The following is a 23,521-nucleotide window of genomic DNA, read 5'->3' as shown; positions in this document are numbered from 1 at the left end:
ATTATACTCTATGGGGGCCACTATACTGTGTGGGGGGCTCACTGGATTGGGGCCCACTCAGATGTGTTTCCCCCCCTGTGCTAAAACCCCAGCAACGCCTCTGCATATTCCATATTTTTATTGTGTTACTGCGAGAAATCTGCTACAGTAATTTTGTAATGGCTTGTCTTGCATAGCATGTAAAGAGTCCCATAAATCCATCGTTTATCATTGTGGACAGACATACCCTCCAACACTCTGAAAAAAAACTGGTTCAACACAACAATATTCAGACACACATTTGAAGAAAGTGGTGAATATATCATAGTTGGAAAAAGGCACCTCATCAAGAAATTATGTTTGAGGGCTGTTTTTTTTACTCTCTTTTTGCAACTTTTAATGTTACACAGTTTTGAGTACAGTCATCACTAATATGTATGTTTTCTTTCAGTAAATTATTAGGAGGAGGTATTGAAAGCATGGCAATAACAGAGACATTTGGAGGTAAACAAACACACTGTACAAATGATAATTGATTGTTAAGATTTACAAAAGAACTTTACAGCAAAGCAAAGTTTAATTTGAATATTTTTTTTTTTCAATAAACATAACGACACACTTTTATACCATGTAAAACACACTTACGCAATTCTTCTTTCATGTAGTCCAAACAGCAGCATATCCCTAGGGGGTTAAATTGCTGCCTGCTGTGAGTTTAGAATAGGCTATCTACCAAAAAGAGAGGAAGAATAACCACAGAACAGTATGTATGCGAAAATACAAAAATAGTTTTTATTAATAGCTAGTACATAAATCAACTACAGTATAAGGCCCCATGCACACGACCGTAAAAAACCTCAGTTTTTGCGGACCGCAATCGCGGTCCGCAAAAACGGAGCCATTCACTTTCATTGAGAACTGTGAATTTATGGAATAGCCTACCGCAGGAGCTGGTCACAGCAGGGACAGTAGATGGCTTTAAAAAAGGGTTAGATAATTTCCTAGAACAAAAAAATATTAGCTCCTATGTGTAGAAATTTTTCCTTCCCTTTTCCCTTCCCTTGGTTGAACTTGATGGACATGTGTCTTTTTTCAGCCGTACTAACTATGTAACTATTTAACACAGACACCTTTCCGTAGCAGTACGGAAGGGTGTCCGTGCCGTGGAAATGTTCCGGGAATTATGGAACATGTCCGTTCTTTCGCATTTTGCGGGCCGTGCTCCCATACTTTGTATGGGAGCACGGCCCGAAAATGCGGCTGTCAGTCAGCGGCCGGCCGTGCCCGCAATCGCGGGCCGTGATTGCGGGCACGGTCGTGTGCATGGGGCCTAAAAGTAGAAGAAGAAGACTACTGATGGGGCCACAAGAATGGAAAAAGGACCAAGGACAAAGCTACAGAGAACAAAGAGAAAACCAATCAGAATAATATATACATAAAGATCAGATAGGAGCCTATACAATACCAGTTATAACATGTTGAATAGGACATAGTCAGCAGGTATACCCGAATATGAATGTAAACAGTAATAATGTATCAATAACGGCCGCAATATCTAACAATCCGATATAAAATATGACAAATAAACAATATATAACATACTATAGAAGTAACCCCATGTGTTGGATAGGTATGTATACGGATAGCAGCAAGGTCAAGAGACCTTAATCCTTTCAGGACCGAGCTAATTTTGGCCTTCAGGACCAGCCCCATTTTTTCAAATCTGACGTGTCACATTGTGGTAATAACTCTGGAATGCTTTTGCCTATCTAAGCGATTCTGAGATTATTTTCTCGTGACATATTGTACTTTATGCTAGTGGAAAAATTTGGTCAATAAATTCATTGCTTTTTTGTGAAAAACACCAAAATTTAAAGAAAATGTAAAGAAAATTATGATTTTTCTAATTTTAACTTTATCTGCTTGTAAGACAGACCGTAATACCACACAATATAGTTACTATTTCACATATTCCATATGTCTACTTTATATTTGCATTGTTTTTTTAACATTATTTTATATTTCTACGACGTTACAAGGCTTAGAACTTTAGCAGCAATTTCCTCACATTTTCAAGAAAATTTCCAAAACCTATTTTTATAGGTACCAGTTCAGTTCTGAAGTGGCTTTGAGGGCCTTATATATAGAAACCCCCATAACTCACCCCATTTTAAAAACTACACCCCTCAAAGTATTCAATACAGCATTTAGAAAGTTTCTTAACCCTTTAGGTATTTCACAGAAATTAAAGCAAGTAGAGGGGGAATTTACAAATTATTTTTTTTGTTGGAAAATCCATTTTTTTCTGTAACACAAAAGGTTTTACCAGAGAAACGCAACTCAATAGATATTACCCGGATTGTGCAGTTTTTAGAAATATCCCACATGTGGCTCTAGTGCGCTAATGGACTGAACCACAGCCTCAGAACCAAAGGAGCACCTAGTGGATTTTGGGGCCTCCTTTTTATTAGAATATATTTTAGGCACCATGTCAGGTTTGAAGAGGTTTTGTTGTGCCAAAACAGTGGAAACACCTCCAAAAAGACACCATTTGGCAAACTACACCCCTCAAGGAATTCATCAAGGGGTGTAGTGAGCATTTTAACCCCACAGGTTTTTTGCTGAATTTTGTGGAATTAGTCCGTAAAAGTGAAAATCTAAATTTTTTTCAATAAAACGTAGAAATTATAAATTTTTACAAGCAATAAAGAACAAAAAGCACCCCAAGATTTGTAAAGCAATTTCTCTTGATTACGGCAATACCCCATTTGTGGTAATAAACGGCTGTTTGGACGCACAGCAGGGCTCAGAAGCGAAGGAGCGCTCTTTGGCTTTTGGAGATCAAGTTTACTCAATTGGTTTTCGGGTGTCATGTCGCATTTGCAAAGCCCCTGAGGGACCAAAACAGTGGACAACCCCCAGATGTGACCCCATTTGGGAAACTACAGCCCTAAAAATAATTTGTCTAGGGGTATAGTGAGCATTTTGATCCCATAGGTTTTTTGCTGAATTTAGTGGAATTGGGCCGTAAAAACTTCTATTGTTTTTTATTCTTTTTTTTTTACGGCGTTCACCGTGCGCTATAAATTACATATTTAATTTATTCTGTGGGTCGATGCGATTACGGCGATACCATATGTATATAGGTTTTTTATGTTTTATGGTGTTTGCACGATAAAATCACGGTTTAAAAAAAATGATTTCGTTTTTGTGTCGCCATATTCTAAGAGCCACAACTTTTTTAATTTTCTATCAGGAAAGCTGTGTGAGGGCTTGTTGTTTGCGGAACAAACTGTAGTTTCTATTGGTACAATTTTTGGGTACATTAGACTTTTTGATCCTTATTTATGAAAATTATTTGGGAGCTGAAGTGACTAAAAATAGCGAATCCGGTAGTTTTTAAATTATTTTTTTATGGTGGTCACCGTGCGGGATAAATGACATTATATGTTTTATAGTTCAGGCCGTTACGGACGCAGCGATACCAATTATGCATAGTTTATTTATTTTTTTCATTTTTTTCTAATAATAAAGGACTTTATAAGGGAAAAAAGGCAATTTTTTAATATTATTATTTTGACATTTTACTTTTGTACATTTTTTGTAACTTTTTTTACTTTTATTTTTTTTAGTCCTTCTAGGGACTTGAAGATCCAATTGTTGGATCGTTGTTATAATACCCTGCAATTCTTATGAATTGAGAAACTACCAAGAAAACATGATCGACTAAGGCACATGAAGATACAAAAAATATGCAAATTTTATTAAATAAGGACATTGAACAAGTTAAAAATGGAATGGAGGATAAGTCACACAATAAAAAAGACGTCAAATCAATCATAAGCCAGATATGGTTGTTTTGTCAGCGTGTTTAGAGGTAAGCATGATATTGAAGCAGCGAAAAAAGGTAAATAGGGTCAAACCAGGCTATAACCAATGGAATCGGACCAGACTATACAAATGTATAAATGTATTTGGTAGAGTAATGGCGGTTTCTAGATGAGTATGGAAAGTAATATAAACTGCAGCAAATTGCAGAAAATGTAAAACAGTATTAAAGGCCGATTTCAAATGAAGTCAAAGGATGACACGCAAGGTATTATGCAAGCTACTAGAAATGACAAGGTAAGTTTAAACATACCAATGGACATAGTAAAGTGAAGATAGGACGTCTGCACCCGACGCGTGTTTCGGCACCTGCCTTCGTCCGGGCTTGGGGTCAAACTACTCATGCCCACTCTTCTATGGTGCGCATCCCAGGTGTTCTGAGTCTTAGGAGAGGAGGTGGCATGACCGGATGGAGGAAAACGGCGTCTGATGCGGGGTACAAAGATGGCGCTGCCCCACTTCCTGTACCGCGTCATCAGAGAGGATGTGAGCAGGCGAGGACTGACCGCGCCCCCCACAGCCTACTCCAATTATAGACAGCGGACGGAAGGAGCCAGAGCCACTCCCCCCCCCCCCCCGGTTTGTTTATGGAGTTATTTAAACAACATCAGCGCACCCTCACATCGTATTATTGCCACCAGAGGAAAAAAGAAGAAATATCTGATAGATAGTATGATAAAGAACGGATGTGTCTGCACTGTTTGACATGAATGAATTAGTATGTATGAATAGTGAGGAAAGGGGGCAATCTTGGTGTGCCGTGAGAATATGGGTGAACTAGAATGAAATGAAATAAAAAATACATAATGATGATGAATAAATGAGGAAATGTGATGATATTAAAAAGGTGTGTAGTGTTGTGTTGTGTGTTAATAACAAAGTAATAGTGGATGCATAAAGAATGAGTGGGAACAAAGAGGAAAAAGACGGTCCAGTATTTAATGATGCACAATATGTTAATTCAATCGAAATTACATAATAAAACACATACAAAAACAATGTATATGATAAAAAATATATTATGAACAAAATATCAGAATAGGTGAATATAATGCAAATATATCGACAAAGAGTCAGTACAATATATAATGTATATAAATATGAAAAAATATGTGGAATATGTATACGTTATATTAATACAAGATTACATAACAATAGAACACATATAAGACCGCAACATGACGTGCACGACAGCAATTCTAAATTCTTCCTTGATCCTATTGAATGTAATCCACTTGGTGGCCTCCTCAAATAGACTCAGATATATGATATGCATGAACAAAAGAGATGGACAAAACGAGGGTAGTTAATACTAAAAAGATCTTTTAGATCTGAGTTACAGGTTAAACTTTTGCAAGCAGTAGAAGAAAATACAATTTCAAAGGAACTAAGCAAGGCACTTTCAATTGACGAATGTACCATACCAACCCTCTACTTACTACCCAAGATTCATAAAAATGAAAAAACTCCACCTGGAAGGCCCATCATTTCAGGTAGGGGCAGTCTGACTGAGGGTATCTGCAAATTTATTGATTTCCATCTGAAAAATTTGGTGATCAATTTACCTTCATATGTTTGTGACACGGCTGATCTGTTACAGAAGATCAGCGGTGTCAGTATTGACAGCAATATGCTTCTTGTCACTATTGATGTAGAATCTCTCTATACGAGTGTCAAGCATGCAGATGGGATCAGGGCAGTTAAATATTTTCTCTCAATGTCTGACCTGGAAAAACCGCTTTGTTCCTTTATTGTTCAGATGCTCGAGTACATCTTAACACACAACTTCTTTGTGTTTAATGGCTGCTTTTACCTACAGCTCCAGGGAACAGCCATGGGGGCAGCATGCGCACCGTCGTACGCTAACCTCTTCCTGGGGCTGTGGGAGAGGGCTCTATTCTCGGATGACCAGGGTGACTCAATGGCACGGGTCCTCTTTTGGGCCCGTTACATTGATGACATTCTAGTCATCTGGAAGGGTACACAGGCTGATTTGGATTCATTCATGACTAGGTTGAACACAAACAACTTAAATTTAAAATTTACTTACAAAGCACATCCTAGTCATTTGGAGTTCCTGGATGTTAAAATCTTCATAGATGAACATGGCTTTCTTCACAGTGATGTTTTCCGCAAGGAAACTTCCGTAAATGCATTACTACATTCTTCCTCTTCCCATCCTCCGCAGACTATTCAAGCAGTCCCTATTGGACAATTTCTGCGGATAAAGAGGATATGCTCTTCTGATTTATTATTTGAAGAACAGGCAGAGGATCTCAAAAATCGCTTTCTCGAACGGGGATATAGCATGAGATCGATTAAAAAAGCCTACCAAAGGGCAAAGCGCACCCCCAGGGATGACTTGCTATTTCCCAAGAAAAGGACAGATAAACACAGTCAGGTAAGATTTATTACTGGGTATCATTCCCGATGGCCACAAATAAGAGAAATCTTCAAACGCTATTGGCCGATATTACTGACTCATCCTACTCTGGATAGGTTTATCACTAAACATCCAAGTATTACAGCGAGACGATCCAAAAATTTAAAAGACCACTTGGTGAAAAGTCATTATGATCCAATAAAAACCAAATACCCATTTGGGACCAAGGGTCCAAAATGGGGATGCAATCCCTGTGGACAATGTATTGCTTGCCCTAATATAGAAAAAGCTACCACATTTACTGATGCTTCTGGCAGTAAGACCTTTAATATTACCCATCCTATAACCTGCACCACCAAGGCTGTTGTGTACTATGCGGTTTGTCCTTGCCCAAAAATTTATGTTGGTCTCACCTCCAGAGAGCTGAAGGTCCGAGTACGAGAGCATTTGGCCGATATAAAGTGAGCATCAGGGGCAGAGAACTTGGAAAATTTGAAACCTGTGGCCCGACATTTCAAAACGCATCATTCCTGTGACCCCTCCAAATTGAAGGTGAGGGGAATCGACCACATCATATGTGGTAAGAGAGGAGGTGCTATTAAACAAAAACTTGCACAATGCGAGACTCGCTGGATATGGACCCTTGGGACAATGTTTCCACATGGGTTAAATGAACCTTTGAGCTACGCTCCGTTTCTGTAACCATTGACTCCTGTAGTGGGTCTTGGTTTTTAATTCTTTTTATATTTGGGTCACTTTTTAGTATTAACTACCCTCGTTTTGTCCATCTCTTTTTTTCATGCATATACAACCCACGCATCATCTTCTGAGTCTATTTGAGGAGGCCACCAAGTGGATTACATTCAATAGGATCAAGGAAGAATTTAGAATTGTTGTTGTGCACATCATGTTGCGGTCTTATATGTGTTCTATTGTTATGTAATCTTGTATTAATATAACGTATACATATTCCACATATTTTTTCATTTTTATATACATTATATATTGTACTGACTCTTTGTCGATATATTTGCATTATATTCACCTATTCTGATATTTTGTTCATAATATATTTTTTATCATATACATTGTTTTTGTATGTGTTTTATTATGTAATTTCGATTTGAATTTTTATATATTTATGTGAGTTACATCCCCATGTTACTATGTATTTTATATAAAGCTTTTTGATGTTTGAATATAACATCCTGTCACGGTTCCAATTTATCCACTTTGTATCACCATAATTTTATGTCACTTATTATTCTAATACATTTTTTTCTATTTTTCCTTTTTATACCTCAACACTATTCAATAATTAATGTTTCCTCACTGTTTTCACTGTCTTCCTTACCTCACATTAGCATACCCATTTTTTCTTTTTACACTCATTTCCATCGGTCCCATAATTAACATATTGTGTATCATTAAATACTGGACCGTCTTACACTTTTTCCTCTTTGTTCCCACTCATTCTTTATGCATCCACTATTACTTTGTTATTAACACACAACACAACACTACACACCTTTTTAATATCATCACATTTCCTCATTTATTCATCATCATTATGTATTTTTTATTTCATTTCATTCTAGTTCACCCATATTCTCACGGCACACCAAGATTGCCCCCTTTCCTCACTATTCATACATACTAATTCATTCATGTCAAACAGTGCAGACACATCCGTTCTTTATCATACTATCTATCAGATATTTCTTCTTTTTTCCTCTGGTGGCAATAATACGATGTGAGGGTGCGCTGATGTTGTTTAAATAACTCCATAAACAAACCGGTGGGGGAGTGGCTCTGGCTCCTTCCGTCCGCTGTCTATAATTGGAGTAGGCTGTGGGGGGCGCGGTCAGTCCTCGCCGCCTCACATCCTTTCTGATGACGCGGTACAGGAAGTGGGGCAGCGCCATCTTTTTACCCGGCATCAGACGCCGTTTTCCTCCATCCGGTCATGCCACCTCCTCTCCTAAGACTCAGAACACCTGGGATGCGCACCATATAAGAGTGGGCACGAGTAGTTTGACCCTAACCCCGGACGAAGGCAGGTGCCGAAACGCGCGTCGGGTGCAGACGTCCTATCTTCACTTTACTATGTCCATTGGTATGTTTAAACTTACCTTGTCATTTCTAGTAGCTTGCATAATACCTTGCGTGTCATCCTTTGACTTCATTTGAAATCGGCCTTTAATACTGTTTTACATTTTCTGCAATTTGCTGCGGTTTATATTACTTTCCATACTCATCTAGAAACCGCCATTACTCTACCAAATACATTTGTATAGTCTGGTCTGATTCCATTGGTTATAGCCTGGTTTGACCCTATTTACCTTTTTTCGCTGCTTCAATATCATGCTTACCTCTAAACACGCTGACAAAACAACCATATCTGGCTTATGATTGATTTGACGTCTTTTTTATTGTGTGACTTATCCTCCATTACATTTTTAACTTGTTCAGTGTCCTTATGCAAATTTTATTAAATATTTTTTGTATCTTCATGTGCCTTAGTCGATCATGTTTTCTTGGTAGTTTCTCATGTTAATCGTTGATCGATGCACCAAGTGTATCTTGGTCATTAATCAGGATATAATATAGTGCCACCCACACAGCTAGCAACGGTGCTTTACAGCTTACTGGTGACCTTTTGAGCATTATTTGTATTGTATTCTGTCTGTTGGTATTTTTTTGGCTTAATTCTTATGAATTGCAGGGTATTATACCTGTCCGTTTCAAACTGACCGGAGGCATATTAGGTCCTGCCTCTGGCAGGACGTAATCGCCTTCAATAGATGGCAGACCCGAAGCCTTTTAGGCTTCTGGTTGCCATAGCAATTCCCCCCCCCCCCCGCAACAATCGGCCCCCGCAATCGCGTAGCGGGGTGCCGATGTTGCAATAACAACTTAAATGCGGCAGTCACTATTGACTGCCGCAATTAAGGGGTTAATCGGTTTGGATCACCGCTATGATCCGACCCGATGTTTTCCCCCAGTACTAAGGCTGCTAGTAGCAGCCCGTACTGGGAGATGCCAGGCTGCGGGGAGCGTCTGTATGCTCTGTTAGGAGCACACGTAGATTAACGGGCTGCAGGCACAAGGACCAGCTCTGAAGCGCGTTAATCTACGTGGGGTGGTCGGGAAGGGGTTAAGCAAAGGATATCCTATCATAAATGGTTGAAAGATAGAGAAGCATAGTAGCTTAAAGAATATAACCCATACAGGATATGGGGGACTGTAAAGGAGTGTGACACCCATGGCTGCAGGGCGTTGGGATTACTCATCCCCTGACGGCCACAGCCATGGATTGGTGAGCGCTGGCACGCATCTCCACCTCAGGAGACGCCAGCACTCGCCTCCGCTTCACTCTGCTGTGTCCCGTAGTGTGAATAGTATGTCACATTAGCCCATGATCACCCTGGACTACGAAGGGCCCTGCCCCTTCCTTCATTGCCTGAACGTTGTTGTGTTTACCCATGTTAGTCTTTGCAAATGAGCCCTTAGTGTTATCCTGTTCCCAGTGTTCCCGTACCTGCTATCTGTATCCCGTGCTACCTTGTTCCTGTGCTATAGAGAGTTGGAGTCGAGTTGTGCCGTATACTACGCCTGCTGTGTTACACCGCGCCTGGTGTCTGCCTGCTGCCAAGGTCCCATCCGAGCCTAACCATCGCTACTGTCTGAATTACCACATGTACCCTTATTCGAGCTATAGACATTTACCTGGTATCCCGTTGGCTAGCTGCTATGGCGGTACGGCCCAGTGGGTCCACACACCCGTCTTGACAGTACGCTCAGGCCATGGACCCGCTGGTCAACCCAAGACCATGGCGACGTCTCAAGTCATGCGGCCAGATATGCTAGACCTCCGGTTACGACAAGACCATCTCCAGGCGATGAACATCATTGAACATTGGCTGGATATGCAAGCTGCAGCCTGTCCCGCACCTGCTCCTGTTACCTCTGCTGTTCCTTCTACTACACCTCCTGGCAGTGCTAACACGAGGACCTGCAGGGGATTTCTGAACCAATGCCAGATTCACTTCACATTGTATGCAGAGGCCTTCCCTTCTGATGACATAAAAATCGCCTTTATAATCTCTCTCCTCACTGGCAAAGCCCTAGCGTGGGCGAACCTCATTTGGCAACGTCATGGACCAGAGATCCGTGAGTTACAGCAGTTCGTAGCGACTTTCCGTACTATATTTGGGGAACCTGGGAGAGTTTCATCGGCTGCTGCATCCGTGCTGACCCTTCGCCAGGAAGACACCTCCGTGTGCGAGTACGCCATTCAGTGCCGCACCATGGCTGCCGAACTAACCTGGAACAATGAGGCCTTGGCGGCTACATTCCGTAGCGGGATAGCAGCTGGCCAAACAGTGTACAAAGTCAATGTATAGATATAGTCCAAGCACAAGGGTGCCTGTAGTCGTTCAGACAGTAGTAGAGGCTCGGCACAGAGGGGACCTTGGCAGCACACACCAGGCGTGGTGTAACACAGCAGGCGTGACCAGGGGCACAACACGACTCAGAAGGAACAAAGGTAGCACGGGGTATAGGTAGCAGGACGGGAACACTGGTAACAGGATAACACTAAGGGACCATTTGCAAGACTAACATGGGTAAACACAATAACGCTCAAGCAATGAGTGAAAGGGCAGAGCCTTTTTTATAATTCAGGGTAATCATGTGTTATTTGTTGATTTTTCATGTGCGCGCGCACCCTTCGGGACACAGCAGAACAGAGAGGAAGTGAGCACTGGCATCTCCGGGGGAGGAGATGCGGGCCAGCGCTCACAGATCCATGGCTGCGGCCATAGAGGGGTGAGTAATCCCGACAGTCCGCGGCCATGGACGCTATACAGGTGCTTCCACAATATAAAGGGAGATAGTAAGGAGATAATGAAAAAAAAATTATATTTTGGTACTTAGCTTTAGCAGCATCTATAATGTAGCAGAGTTCTCACTCCTCATGATGTAGCAGAGTCTAAAGTCCAAAATCCTCATGTTGTCGTGACTGAAGGTCTCGCATGTCTGCCTGCATGGCTTGTGACATCGTCAAGGTCTTGGGTTGACCAGCGGGGTCCATGGCCTGAGCGTACTATCACGATCTGTGAGTATGTGGACACACTAGACCGTACCACCGTAGCGGGGAGGCAGCTGGCCAAACTACAGAGTACCCAATCAATACATAGTCCAGCACAAGGGTACCTGAATAGTCCATACAGTCACAGTGGCTAGGCACAGATGGAACTTCAGATGGCAGAGGATGCCACATGTTGCGGAGGTCAGGCACCAGACGTGGTGTACGATAGCAGGTGTGAGCGATGACAGAACACGACTCCAACACTCGATAGGGCTAGGAACCAACACCGCACAGAATACAGGAACAGGTGGGTCATGGGAAAACTTTGGAACAGGAGAACACTGAGCGACCATTTGCTAAGACTAATATGGGAGTTACAAACATCGCTTAGGCAGAGAGTGAAAGCGCAGGGTCCCTTTTATAGTCCAGAGTGATTAAGGCTACATTTTAATATAATTCATGTGCGCGCACTGGCCCTTTAAGGCCGAGCACGAGTGTACGCGCGCAACCTACGGGACACAGCTGAGCGCAGCGGAAGTGAGTGCTGGCGTCTCCTTCCCACTTTGGCCACTTTTGACCTTCCTGACATGTTTCATTTTATGTGGAAATAACTTTGGAATGCTTTTACCTATCCAGGCGATTCTGAGATTGTTTTCTTGTGACACATTGGACTTTATGTTACTGGCAAAATTTGATCTATACATTCAGGGTTTAATTGTGAAAACCACAAAATTTTTCCGAAAAATTTGAAAAGTTTGCATTTTTCTAAATTTAAATGTATCTGCTTGTAAAACAGGCAGATATACCACACAAAATTGTTGCTAATTAACATCCAGGTATCCGGTTTCTGACCTTAGTACTAAACTAACCTGTGAGGTAGTGCAACAGGAGGTGCTTTCAATCTCGTAGATATAGCGTATAAGTGAATAAGCACTAGTTCAGACAGTCGTGTGAAAAAGTAGAAAATTGTGTTTCATATTTTTCAATGTCAATTGACAGAAAACAAATGCAATAATGCCAAATGTGAATAAAATATTTCACCCATCTGAAGGTTAGAGTCCTGAAAATGTCCTGGTTAGATTTCCTCCATGGTCTTCTCCGTTAAATCCAGGGCTTTCGCCGATACAACACGCGGAGACAATTGGCGTCTGACAGCACCTGTGCGACGTTATGGAGGACCGTCCCCTTTCTCAAGCATGCTTGACGTGACTGTCTGAACAAGTGCTTATTTCCTTATATGCTAATTAACATCCCCCATATGTCTACTTTATATTGGCATCATTTTTTTGAACATCCTTTTATTTTTCTAGGACCTTACAAGGCTTAGAACTTTAGCAGCAATTTCTCACATTTTGTAGAAAATTTCAAAAGGCTATTTTTACAGGGGCCAGTTCAGTTGTGAAGTGGCTTTGAGGACCTTATATATTAGGAACTCCCAACAAGTCTCCCCATTGTAAAAACTTCACCCCTCAAAGTATTTAAAACGGCATTTAGAAAGTTTCTTAACCCTTTATACGTTTCACAGGAATTAAAGCAAAATGGAGGTGAAATTTACAAATTTAATTTATTTATTTCTTGCAGAAATTCATTTTTTATCCATTTTTTTTTTTTGTAACACGGAAAGTTTTATCAGAGAAACGCAGCTCAATATTTATTGCTCAGGTTCTGCAGTTTTAGGAAATATCCCACATGTGGCCCTAGTGTGCTTATGGACTGAAGCACAGGCCTCAGAAGCAAAGGAGTACCTAGTGGATTTTGGGCCTCCTTTTATTAGAATATATTTTAGGCACCATGTCAGGTTTGAAGAGCTCTTGCAGTGCCAAAACAGTTGAAAACCCCCAAAAGTGACCCCATTTGGGAAACTACACCCCTCAAAGAAATTATCTAGGGGCATTATGAGCATTTTGACCCCACAGGTTTTTGCAGAAATTAGAGGAAGTAGGCCGTGAAAATGAAAATCTACATTTTTTTCAAAGAAAATGTAGGTTTTGTTAAGTGTTTCTCATTTCCACAAGGACTAAAGGAGAAAAAGCACCACAACATTTGTAAAGCAATTTTTCCCGAGTAAAACAATACCTCACATGTAGTCACATTTGGCTGTTTGGACACACAGTAGGGCTCAGAAGGGATGGAGCACCATTTGGCTTTTGCAGTGCAGAGTTTGCTGGATTGGCTTCTGATCGCTATGTCGCATTTTCAAAGCCGCTGTGGGACCAAAACAGGGGAAACCCCCAGAAGTGACCCCATTTTGGAATCTACACCTTTCAAGTTATTCACCTAGGGGTGGAGTGAGCATGTTAACCCCACAGGTGTTTTGCAGAAATTAGTATGCACTCGATGTTGCAGAGTGAAAATGGAATTTTTCCCATAAATATGCCAATATGTGGTGCCCAGCTTGTGCCACCATAACAAGACAGCTCTCAAATTATTATGCTGTGTTTACTGGTTTTAGAATCACCCTACATGTGGCCCTAATCTTTTGGCTGGACATTCGACCAGGCTTAGAAGTGAAAGCGTGCCATGCGAAGTTGAAGCCTAATTTGGCGATTTGCAAAGTATTGGTTCACATTTGCAGAGGCTTTGATGTGAAATAATAAGTAACACCATTTTGGAAACACCACCCCTCAAGGCATTTATTAAGGGGTGTAGTGAGCATTTTCACCCCACGGGTCTTTTCCATAAATGATTGCGCTGCGGATGGTGCAAAGTAAACATTTAAATTTTTCCCTAGATATGCCATTTCAGTGGCAAATATGTCGTTCCCAGCTTGTAAAACTGGAGACACAAACCCAGAATTTTTTTAAAAAGGGTTCTCCTCGGTATGGCGTATATGTGGAAGTAAACAGCTGTTTGGGCAAGCTGTAGGGTTCAGAAGGGAGGGAGCACCATTTGGCTTTTGAAGCGTGGATTTTGCATGGTAGTAGTTTCGTTTAGAGTTTTACTGGTATTTCAGTTCATAATGTGGGGGTATTTGTAATTTGTACGGAGTATATCCGGGGCAAAATCAGGTGGTATAATAATGGGGTAAAAAAAACAAACAATAAAATAATCCATAGATACACTCTGAAGCACTTCTTTCTGAACAGGCCAGTGTCGCACTGATAAATGGTGTCCTTTCTTATCCCCCTTTTGGTCCACACCCCGCACCTTTGCAGTTTGGGGAATTTTGCTTGGAAAGTTTTGTCCTGGTATAATACGGGTACCCTCGCTTCCAGCAGATATGTTTGGGCCCTACCCTTCCTGGTTCCCTAATTTTAGGGTCTTGATAAATCGCCTCTTGAAACAAAAGAAATGTTCCCCTCAGGCCTGCACAACTGCATTTTTTTTATTTCCTGACTTATTGGAGCCTTAACTGATTTTATTTTTTCAAAGATGTAGTGGCATGAGGCTGTTTTTTTTGCGTGATGAGCTGAATTTGTTATTGGTGCCATTTTGGGGTACATGCAACTATTTGATCACTTTTTATCCTATTTTTTGGGAGGCAAGGTGACCAAAAAACAGCAGTCCTGGCATAGTTTTTAGTTGTTTTTTTTATACAGCGTTCACCATGCGTTATAAATGACATGTTAACTTTATTTTGCTGGTCAGGACGATTCCGGCGATACCAAATTTATAGCACTTTTATTATGTTTTACAACTTTTTGCACAATAAAATTACTTTTGGAAAAATAATGTATTTTTTTGTCGCCATGTTGTGAGAACCATAACTTTTGAATTTTTTCGTCAACGGATGTAATGTCGGGGTAAGGAGACAGACAAGTGAGCCCTAATCTACCCGCCACTCAGTCCCTGCCTACTTGCAACGACCCGCCCTAGGCGACGGGGTACAACTGGGCGACGGTCCCTACACTCAATAGGTGCACGACAGACAAACAGACAAGGGTACAAAGAAGCCAGGGAAATGGGGAAGTTGCCCACGGGACACCGTGAGCAAAAAGCGAAGTGAACGAGCCGAGTCAAACCAGGAGATGAGCGAGGTACAATAACGCAGAGCAGAAGAGTGGTCAGTAAAGCCAAGGTCAATCACAAGCAGAGGATCAGTAGTTCAAGAAGCTGCAGCAGGGCCAGGAAACCAGCAGAGAAGAATCACAAGCAAAGGAGGAACAGGAAAGGCAGGTATAAATAGACAGAGGGCGGGAGCTAGCTCCGTCTGGCCAGGCTGTGATAGGCTCTCCCACTCCTAAGCCTGCCATCCTGGGTGGTGGAAGATGGAGTCAGTCTCACAGACATAGAAGCAGGTGCAGACTGATTACCTATGGGCGTTGACACAGAAGTTGTGTCTGGCAGATCCTTTACAACGGAGCTGTATCAGGGCTTGTTTTTTTGCGAGACGAGCTATAGTTTTTATAGGTACCAATTTTGGATACATGCAACTTTTTAAAAAAACATAAGATTTTTATTGAGAAAAACATAAAGGCATCACATACATTTATACATATAAATGAAAAGCGGGACATCCCCCACTGACAGCTATAAAAATAGACAGTGCAAGACCCAAGTGGGTCACCGTGTGCAAAATTCGCAAACCCCAAATGTTCAAGAAACAAAAATGCACATTAGTCAGTCATGGAGGCATAGCGAACTCTAAATATATGCTAGCCTTGAGTAGGAAGACGATAAATCAAGAATTAAGATTAAAGTCAAAATAAGGAAAAACAAAACAGAACTAAGCATAACTCACATGGTCATAGAAAATGAGGTAAAAAGGATTAGGAATAGAGAGAATCTACATAATAGCGAGAAGAGGTCCATTTATCACAAGGAAGACATTGTGACATATGGGTTCTTTGCAGGAAAATTGTTAGTTCCATGATACAATTAAGGTCTACATTGACTGAGGTGATTCAGTATGTCAGAGTGGAGGTCTTCTTCCAATACTCAGCTATAAGAATTCTTGCAGAGCATAATATGTGGAAGATAATCGTCTTATCATGAGAGTGGAAATCACCTAACCCCTACAATAAGCAGGGCCAATGCCGGATTACATTCTAATGGGTATTGTAGGACATTCGATAATGATTTATATATTTTACCCCAAAAAGTTTTTAGAACTGGACAGTACCAAAAAATGTGTTTGTGTCCCCACCTCCGAACAACATCTCCAACATACATTGGAAGAATTAGGATAAATAATAGAGAGGCGGTGAGACGTCCGGTACCATCTATATAATACCTTTCTAGTAGCTTCTAAATGGTGAGTAGATTTGGACAAATGAGAGGCCAGGGAAAAGGTGGCCTGCCAATCGACACTGCCAGGAGGTAAAGATAAATCTGTCTCCCACCTTTCAACACATTGGAGGGTAGTGTGCTGTAAACTTTCCAGGACAGCCACATATGCCTTAGACACTCCTTTCGCAGTTTTTGCGTACTGAAATTTTTTTTATTCGTAGAGTGACTTAGAGGAGTGGGAACTACTACCTAGACCCAGTAAGAATTGACGAATCCGGACATAATTATAAAAATCGGTTGTTGGCAAATAAAACTTAGTAGTTAGCTCTGCAAAAGTAGAAAGAACACCTCCACTCCAAACATCCCCCACAGTTTTAATACCCTTTGTCAGCCAAAGAGACAAATTCATATTCGGAATCAGTTGCGAGAGAGTCCGAATAGACATCTGACACCCTCGGAGGAAAGAGAGCTTTTTTGACCACCATCAATTTCCATGAAGACAGAGCAGCCTTAATGGTCAACATAGATGGAGTAGGGATAGACATTTTGAGAGCAGCAGCCCATAAATAGGAGTTAAGAGAATCCAAATGCCCACAGGACACTTCAATTATAACCCAATGCTTCGACTGTGTGGGGTTCAACCACTGTCGCAATTGATCCAAAATGCAAGCATGGTAATACGCTGCGACATGGGGGAATCCCAAACCACCATCAGTTATAGGAAGATACAGGACCTGAATAGCAACCCTAGCTTTTTATTTTTTCCATACGTATTTAACTAACAGATTCTGTACGAAGCAGGGATCCAGATAGGCAAGTTTCTAAATAGATAAAGAATTTTAGGCAAGATCAACATTTTGAGCGCTGCAATTCGTCCTACCCACGAGACTTCAAACCTCAGGTGTTCATCAAGCTCTCTTTCCATCTGATCAAGTAAAGGAGGATAATTGAGAGTATACATCTGAGACACTGGATATGCCAACCGAATCCCTAAGTACGGAAACCCTTTAGAAGACCAATGAAAGGAGTATAACGATTGCAAAGTGTGTACAACAGGAGGTGATAAACCCATACTCATAATCTGCGACTTTCGTTCAATTTATAATAAGAGACAGCACTAATGTTTTTAGAATGGTCACCATACACGGAAGGGAAACACATGGATCAGACAAAACCATAAGTACATAATCAGCAAAGAGCCCAATTTTGTGTACATTTGGGCCAATAGTAACCCCTTGTATTTCTGGTGTTGATCTTATAGCCTCCGCCAATGGTTCCATTACTAGAGTGAAAATTAGCGGGGAGAGCGGACAACCTTGACGAGTGCCATTAGAAATAGAAAACGGAGTAGCTTGATAACCTGAAGCTAGTACAGTAGCGGAAGGATGGGTATAAAGGGCCATAATAATGTCTCGAGCTTTCCCTACAATTCCAAATTTGGCAAGAACAGCATCCAAATAACCCCAATGCACACGGTCAAATGCCATTTCTGCATCTAAAGATAAAAGCAAAGAAGGCGTCGGACTGCGCCCCATCCAGTCAATGAGATCCACAAACCACCTTGTTCCATCTACCGAGGATCTCTGCTTGATAATGCCAACCTGATGCTGATTAATCAAATGAGGTAGTACTGAAGCTACTCGCAAGGCCAGAATTTTGGAGTACAGTTTTAAATCGGTGTTAAGTAAACTGATGGTCCTAAAATTCTGCCGTCTATCTGTAGGTTTACCTGGTTTGGGTAACGTAATGACTGTGGCCCGGAGCATTTCTGGAGGGAATTGACCCGTGGAGTGGATATGTGTAAAAAGATTGAAAAGTTGGGGGGCAAGAATGGATCTAAATTTTTTTAAATAATTATTAGTAAGACCATCAGGACCCGGAGATTTCTGCGACTTTAGGGTAGCTATAGCATCCATAATTTCAATAAGTTGAAAGGGCTGGGACAAAGCAGTTAATTGAGTTGGCGTGATTTTTGGAAGAGAAATAGACGCCAAAAAGTCAGCAATGGCTGAGGGGGAAGGCTGAGGAACAGCAGGATCTTGGTTTAAATTGTAAAGAGAAGAATCGTATTGCGCAATAGTATTCGCAATATCCTGAGGGTTAAATAGATTTGTTTTGTTGGTTATAAAGAAAGGGAACTCTAGCCTTAAAAGCTTGCTGTTTTAATTGTTGCGCTAAAAGGGCACCCGCTCTGTTACTATGTCTGTAATACTTAACTTTTAACCTCCGTAGCGCTCTATCGTATTTATATAAATCAAGTTGATGCAATTGTGTATGTAGATGACTAAGCAAACGAGATCTGTCAGCACATACTGTTCCTTTATTCAATTGCGTAAGATGAAGTATTTCATCCAATAATTTAAGCTGTTTAGTTTCCCTAAGTTTCTTGTCTCTAGCCGCTAAGCTAAGGAAATTACCCCTCATAAAGGCTATATGAGCACACCATATCGTTGTGGGAGTTACATCAGGAGTCTCATTACATTTAAAGAACTCTTCCATAGTCCTGGTATTTAGGGGAATGCAATATAAAATGGTTGATCCTCCAAGGAAAGGAGGGGGCTTATTAAAATTTTCAGATAACGACATTGAAATGGGCGCATGGTCCGACCAAGTAATGAGTCCTATTTGAGACGAGGAGACCCTATCAAACAAAGTCTTCTCTACAAAGAACATATCAATGCGTGAGTATGTACCATGGGGATGTGAAAAGAATGTAAAGTCTTTCACATTTAAATGTTGCAAGCGCCAAACATCCATCAGAGCTTCCTTAGACATGACCTGAAATAAGTCAGAGGGAGAATGCGTGTCACCGGGAGCTGTAGAGTCTAAAGAAGGCCACATAACTTTATTGTAATCTCCTACAAATACAAGATGCCCCCGTTGAAACTTGTGAATCTTTTTACTTAATTTGTTAATAAATCAAATCTGATGAGTGTTTGGCACATACACATTAACAATGGTATATTGCACATTATTCAAATGACATACAAGAATAATATAACGACCTTCCGGGTCTATATGCACCAGTTCCTGGGTAAATGCAATCGAATGATTAATATGGAAACACCTCTCTTTTATGAGACAGCCGGAGCTGTGTAGATATGAGGAAAGTGTTTATGCTTAAAGAGGCTCTGTCACCAGATTTTGCAACCCCTATCTGCTATTGCAGCAGATCGGCGCTGCAATGTAGATTACAGTAACATTTTTATTTTTAAAAAACGAGCATTTTTGGCCAAGTTATGACCATTTTTGTATTTATGCAAATGAGGCTTGCAAAAGTCCAAGTGGGCGTGTTTAAAGTAAAAGTCCAAGTGGGCGTGTATTATGTGCGTTTTTACTACTTTTACTAGCTGGGCGTTCTGACGAGAAGTATCATCCACATCCACTTCTCTGCCGCAGCATCGGCGTTTGCAGGTAAGTCGATGTAGCTACTTACCTGCAAACGCTGATGCTGCTGCAGAATCAACTGTAGCCTCTGGTGCCGATGTGGCCGACACGATGCAGGACCTGGGGCAGAGAGTGAGTGACGTCACAGCGTGATCTCTCGAGAACACGCTGTGTGTCTGCACTGCCAGAAGCTGGGCGTTCTGAAGAGAAGTCAGAAGTCAGAACGCCCAGCTAGTAAAAGTAGTAAAAACGCCCCGATGTACGCACATAATACATGCCCACTTGGACTTTTACTTTAAACTCGCCCACTTGGACTTTTGCAAGCCTCATTTGCATAAATACAAAATTGGTCATAACTTGGCCAAAAATGCTCGTTTTTTAAAAATAAAAACGTTACTGCAATGTACATTGCAGCGCCTATCTGCTGCAATAGCAGATAGGGGTTGCAAAATCTGGTGACAGAGCCTCTTTAAGCCTAAAAATATCTGAGTGGTTCAAATGCGTCTCATGCAGACAAAACACAGAAGCCTGCATCTCTTGGCTTCGGCCCATAGCATGGATCATTTGAAAGGGCTGTTCAGCCCTTTAGTATTTAACCGGTTAAGGACTAGGCTGTTTTACAGCTAAATGACCAGAGCAAATTTCACAATTTTGCTATGCGCTTCTTTAGATGACTATAACTCTGCAGGTGAATAAAGTTCATCTTTGAATTTTACACTCTTTTTAAAGGACAGATAGGGCTTTGTTTTAGTGGCATTTGTCAGTATATATCATTTTTATTTTTTGGGCAAAAATGGAAAAAAATGCAAGAATTTAGCAATTGCGTCAGTTTATGCCAGCATTTTTCACACACGGTATGGACCACGGACAAAATTAATCTCCTTTCACATTCTTCCACTTCTCCCGTGCATGGGGATACCAAATATGTGTGCCTTATTCACTGTGCGGGCATGTGCCAGGGCTTGGCATAAAAGGAGGCTTTTTGGCCTTTTCGGTCCAGGAATTTTGCATTTGATTTTATAACCGCATACTGTTTTCTGGGGGGTGTAATGCTGCTGAAACATTAGAATCACCCCATAAATGACTTCATTCACACAAGTAGACCCCACAAGGTTTCCTTCAAGGGGTTTATCATATTTTTAGCAAGTCCAGTTTTCTTCTGAAAGTTTCTTGAATAAGAGAGAACAAAATAAAATCAGCGCTTTTTTAGCAAATGCGTCAGTTTAGGCTAGTATTTTTCACACGCGGTATAGACCACGGACAAAATTCATCTCCTTTCACATTCTTCCACTTCTCCCGTGTATGGGGATACCAAATATGTGTGCCTTATTCACTGTGCGGGCATGTGCCACGGCTTGGCATAAAAGGAGGCTTTTCGGTCCAGGAATTTTGCATTTGATTTTATAGCCGCATACTGTTTTCTGGGGGGCGTAATGCTGCTGAAACATTAGAAACACCCCATAAATGACTTCATTCACACAAGTAGACCCCACAAGGTTTCCTTCAAGGGGTTTATCATATTTTTAGCAAGTCCAGTTTTCTTCTGAAAGTTTCTTGAATAAGATGGAACAAAATAAAATCAGCGCTTTTTTAGCAAATGCGTCAGTTTAGGCTAGTATTTTTCACACACAAAATGGACCACGGACAAAATTCATCGCATTTCACATTCTTCCACTTCTCCCGTGCATGGGGATACCAAATATGTGTGCTTTATTCACGGGCATGTGCCAGGGCTTGGCATAAAAGGAGGCTTTTTGGCCTTTTCGGTCCAGGAATTCTGCACTTGACTTTATAGCCGCATACTGTTTTCTGGGGGGCCTAATGCTGCTGAAAGATTAGAATCACCCCATATATTACTTCATTCACGCAAGTAGACCCCACAAGGTTTTCTTCAAGGGGTTTATCATATTTTTAGACAGTCCAGTTTTCTTCTGAAAGTTTCTTGAATAAGATGGATCAAAATAAAATTAGCAATTTTTTAGCAAATGCGTCCGTTTATACCAGCATTTTTCACACACAGTATAGACCACTGACAAAATTCATCTCCTTTCACATTCTGCCACTTCTCCTGTGCATGGGGATACCAAATATGTGGGCCTTATTATCACATAGAGATGTAGGAGGGCGGATGATAGAAGAAGCTTATTTCACAAATCGCTTTTTTTCAAAGCTGGTTTTACAAAACTCAACAGAGTTTCTATAACACGTCCAAAATATCTGCTCTTGAAGCAGAAATCCCAAAATATTCATCTAGGGGTATAATGGGAATTTATTTTTTTTGGTTTTCTAAAATAAGAAATTGCAGGTTTATGCAAATGGATCTATCCAGCAGATGAACTTTGGAAAACATCAAACATGACATCCACCCCCCCACCCATTCCCTCCCTCACCCTTGGAGTAAAATCAGGGGAAAAATAAAAAAAGAATGTAGGGCAAATATGTTTTCAACGAATTAACTAAAATCTAATAATTCAGAACAGTGTGGTATTTTTTAAAACATGGCTCAATGCACAGGCCTGGTTGCGAGGGACATGAGGGACAGAAAATATCGGGAATCTTTGCGGTGCCCGTCTTTTCTGCAGACGCGGCACTTTTTCTGGGGGTTGCTTCTGGTTGGTGTTGGGGGAATCCGACTGATGAAGTGTCTTTCAGTCAGTCGCGTGACATCCTCAGACTGGGGGCATTTTCGGGTGTCCTGAACATCAAAAATGAGGCCTTCAATAATTTTTTCCTGGAAATCCAGGTATGTGTCTCTGCCTCTGTTTTTTTTGTAGAGCACAAATGAGTTGTGGATGGCCACCTGTAACAAATAAATGGACACTTTTTTGTACCAGGTTTTAGTTTTGCGTTTTACTAAATAGGGCTGTAAAACCTGGTCGCTTAAATCCACCCCCCCATGTACTTGTTATATTCGGACACGCTCACTGGTTTGTGCTTGTCCGATGTTGCCCCTCTTTCCCTCACTGCCACTGTTCCTGCGGTATGAATCGTGCTTAGCACATACACATCTTTGCGATCCCTGAACTTGACCGCCAGCAATTCCTCAGATGCATAAGCACAGGAGTCCCCCTTTACCATGCGCTTCCCCACTAATTGCTGTAGAAAACCAATTCGGTTTTTGCGCATGGTACCACATGCCCCAGTCCTTGCAGCATGCAAATGCCTAAACAGGGGCACACTGGAATAAAAATTGTCGCAGTACAGGTGGTACCCCTTGTGAAGCAGAGGCTGCATTATCTCCCACACGATCTTACTGCTGGTGGAAAGATCAGGGGGGCATCCAGGAACATTTATTGAGCGGTCCCGCCCTTGATAAATCCTGAAGGCGGTGGTATATCCTGACCCGCTTTCACACAATTTGTAGAGCTTAACACCATATCTTGCCCTTTTGGAAGGTAGATATTGGCGAAAGCTAAGTCTGCCATGAAAGTTGAGGAGGGATTCGTCCACGCTTACATTCTGCTCAGGGGTGTAGAGTTGCAGAAATAAATTATTCAGGGAATTTATTAGCGGTCTAATTTTGAACAATCGATCCCGGTTTGCATCGGTACTTGGGGGGGCCTGTGCGTTGTCGTTGAAGTGGAGGAACCTGATTATTGTCTCATAACGAGACCTGGGCATTA

The 23,521-nt window shown here is 41.3% G+C and overlaps 1 protein-coding gene across 6 annotated transcripts in view; it reads left to right on the top strand.

Annotated features, from left to right (window-relative positions):
- Positions 1 to 23,521, top strand: part of DMC1 (DNA meiotic recombinase 1) — a 408,015-nt gene that overhangs the window by 102,188 nt on the left and 282,306 nt on the right. For all 6 annotated transcript variants that reach the window (XM_075833569.1, XM_075833573.1, XM_075833572.1 and 3 more), the window contains one exon: positions 431 to 483. In XM_075833569.1, coding sequence (XP_075689684.1) covers positions 431 to 483 — 53 coding nt within the window. The remainder of the gene's footprint in view (positions 1 to 430; positions 484 to 23,521) is intronic.

This window comes from Rhinoderma darwinii, chromosome 7 (assembly GCF_050947455.1).
Source record: "Rhinoderma darwinii isolate aRhiDar2 chromosome 7, aRhiDar2.hap1, whole genome shotgun sequence".
NCBI lineage: Eukaryota > Metazoa > Chordata > Amphibia > Anura > Rhinodermatidae > Rhinoderma > Rhinoderma darwinii.
Note: the sequence above shows the minus strand (reverse complement) of the source record. Positions and strands in the feature narration are given on the sequence as shown.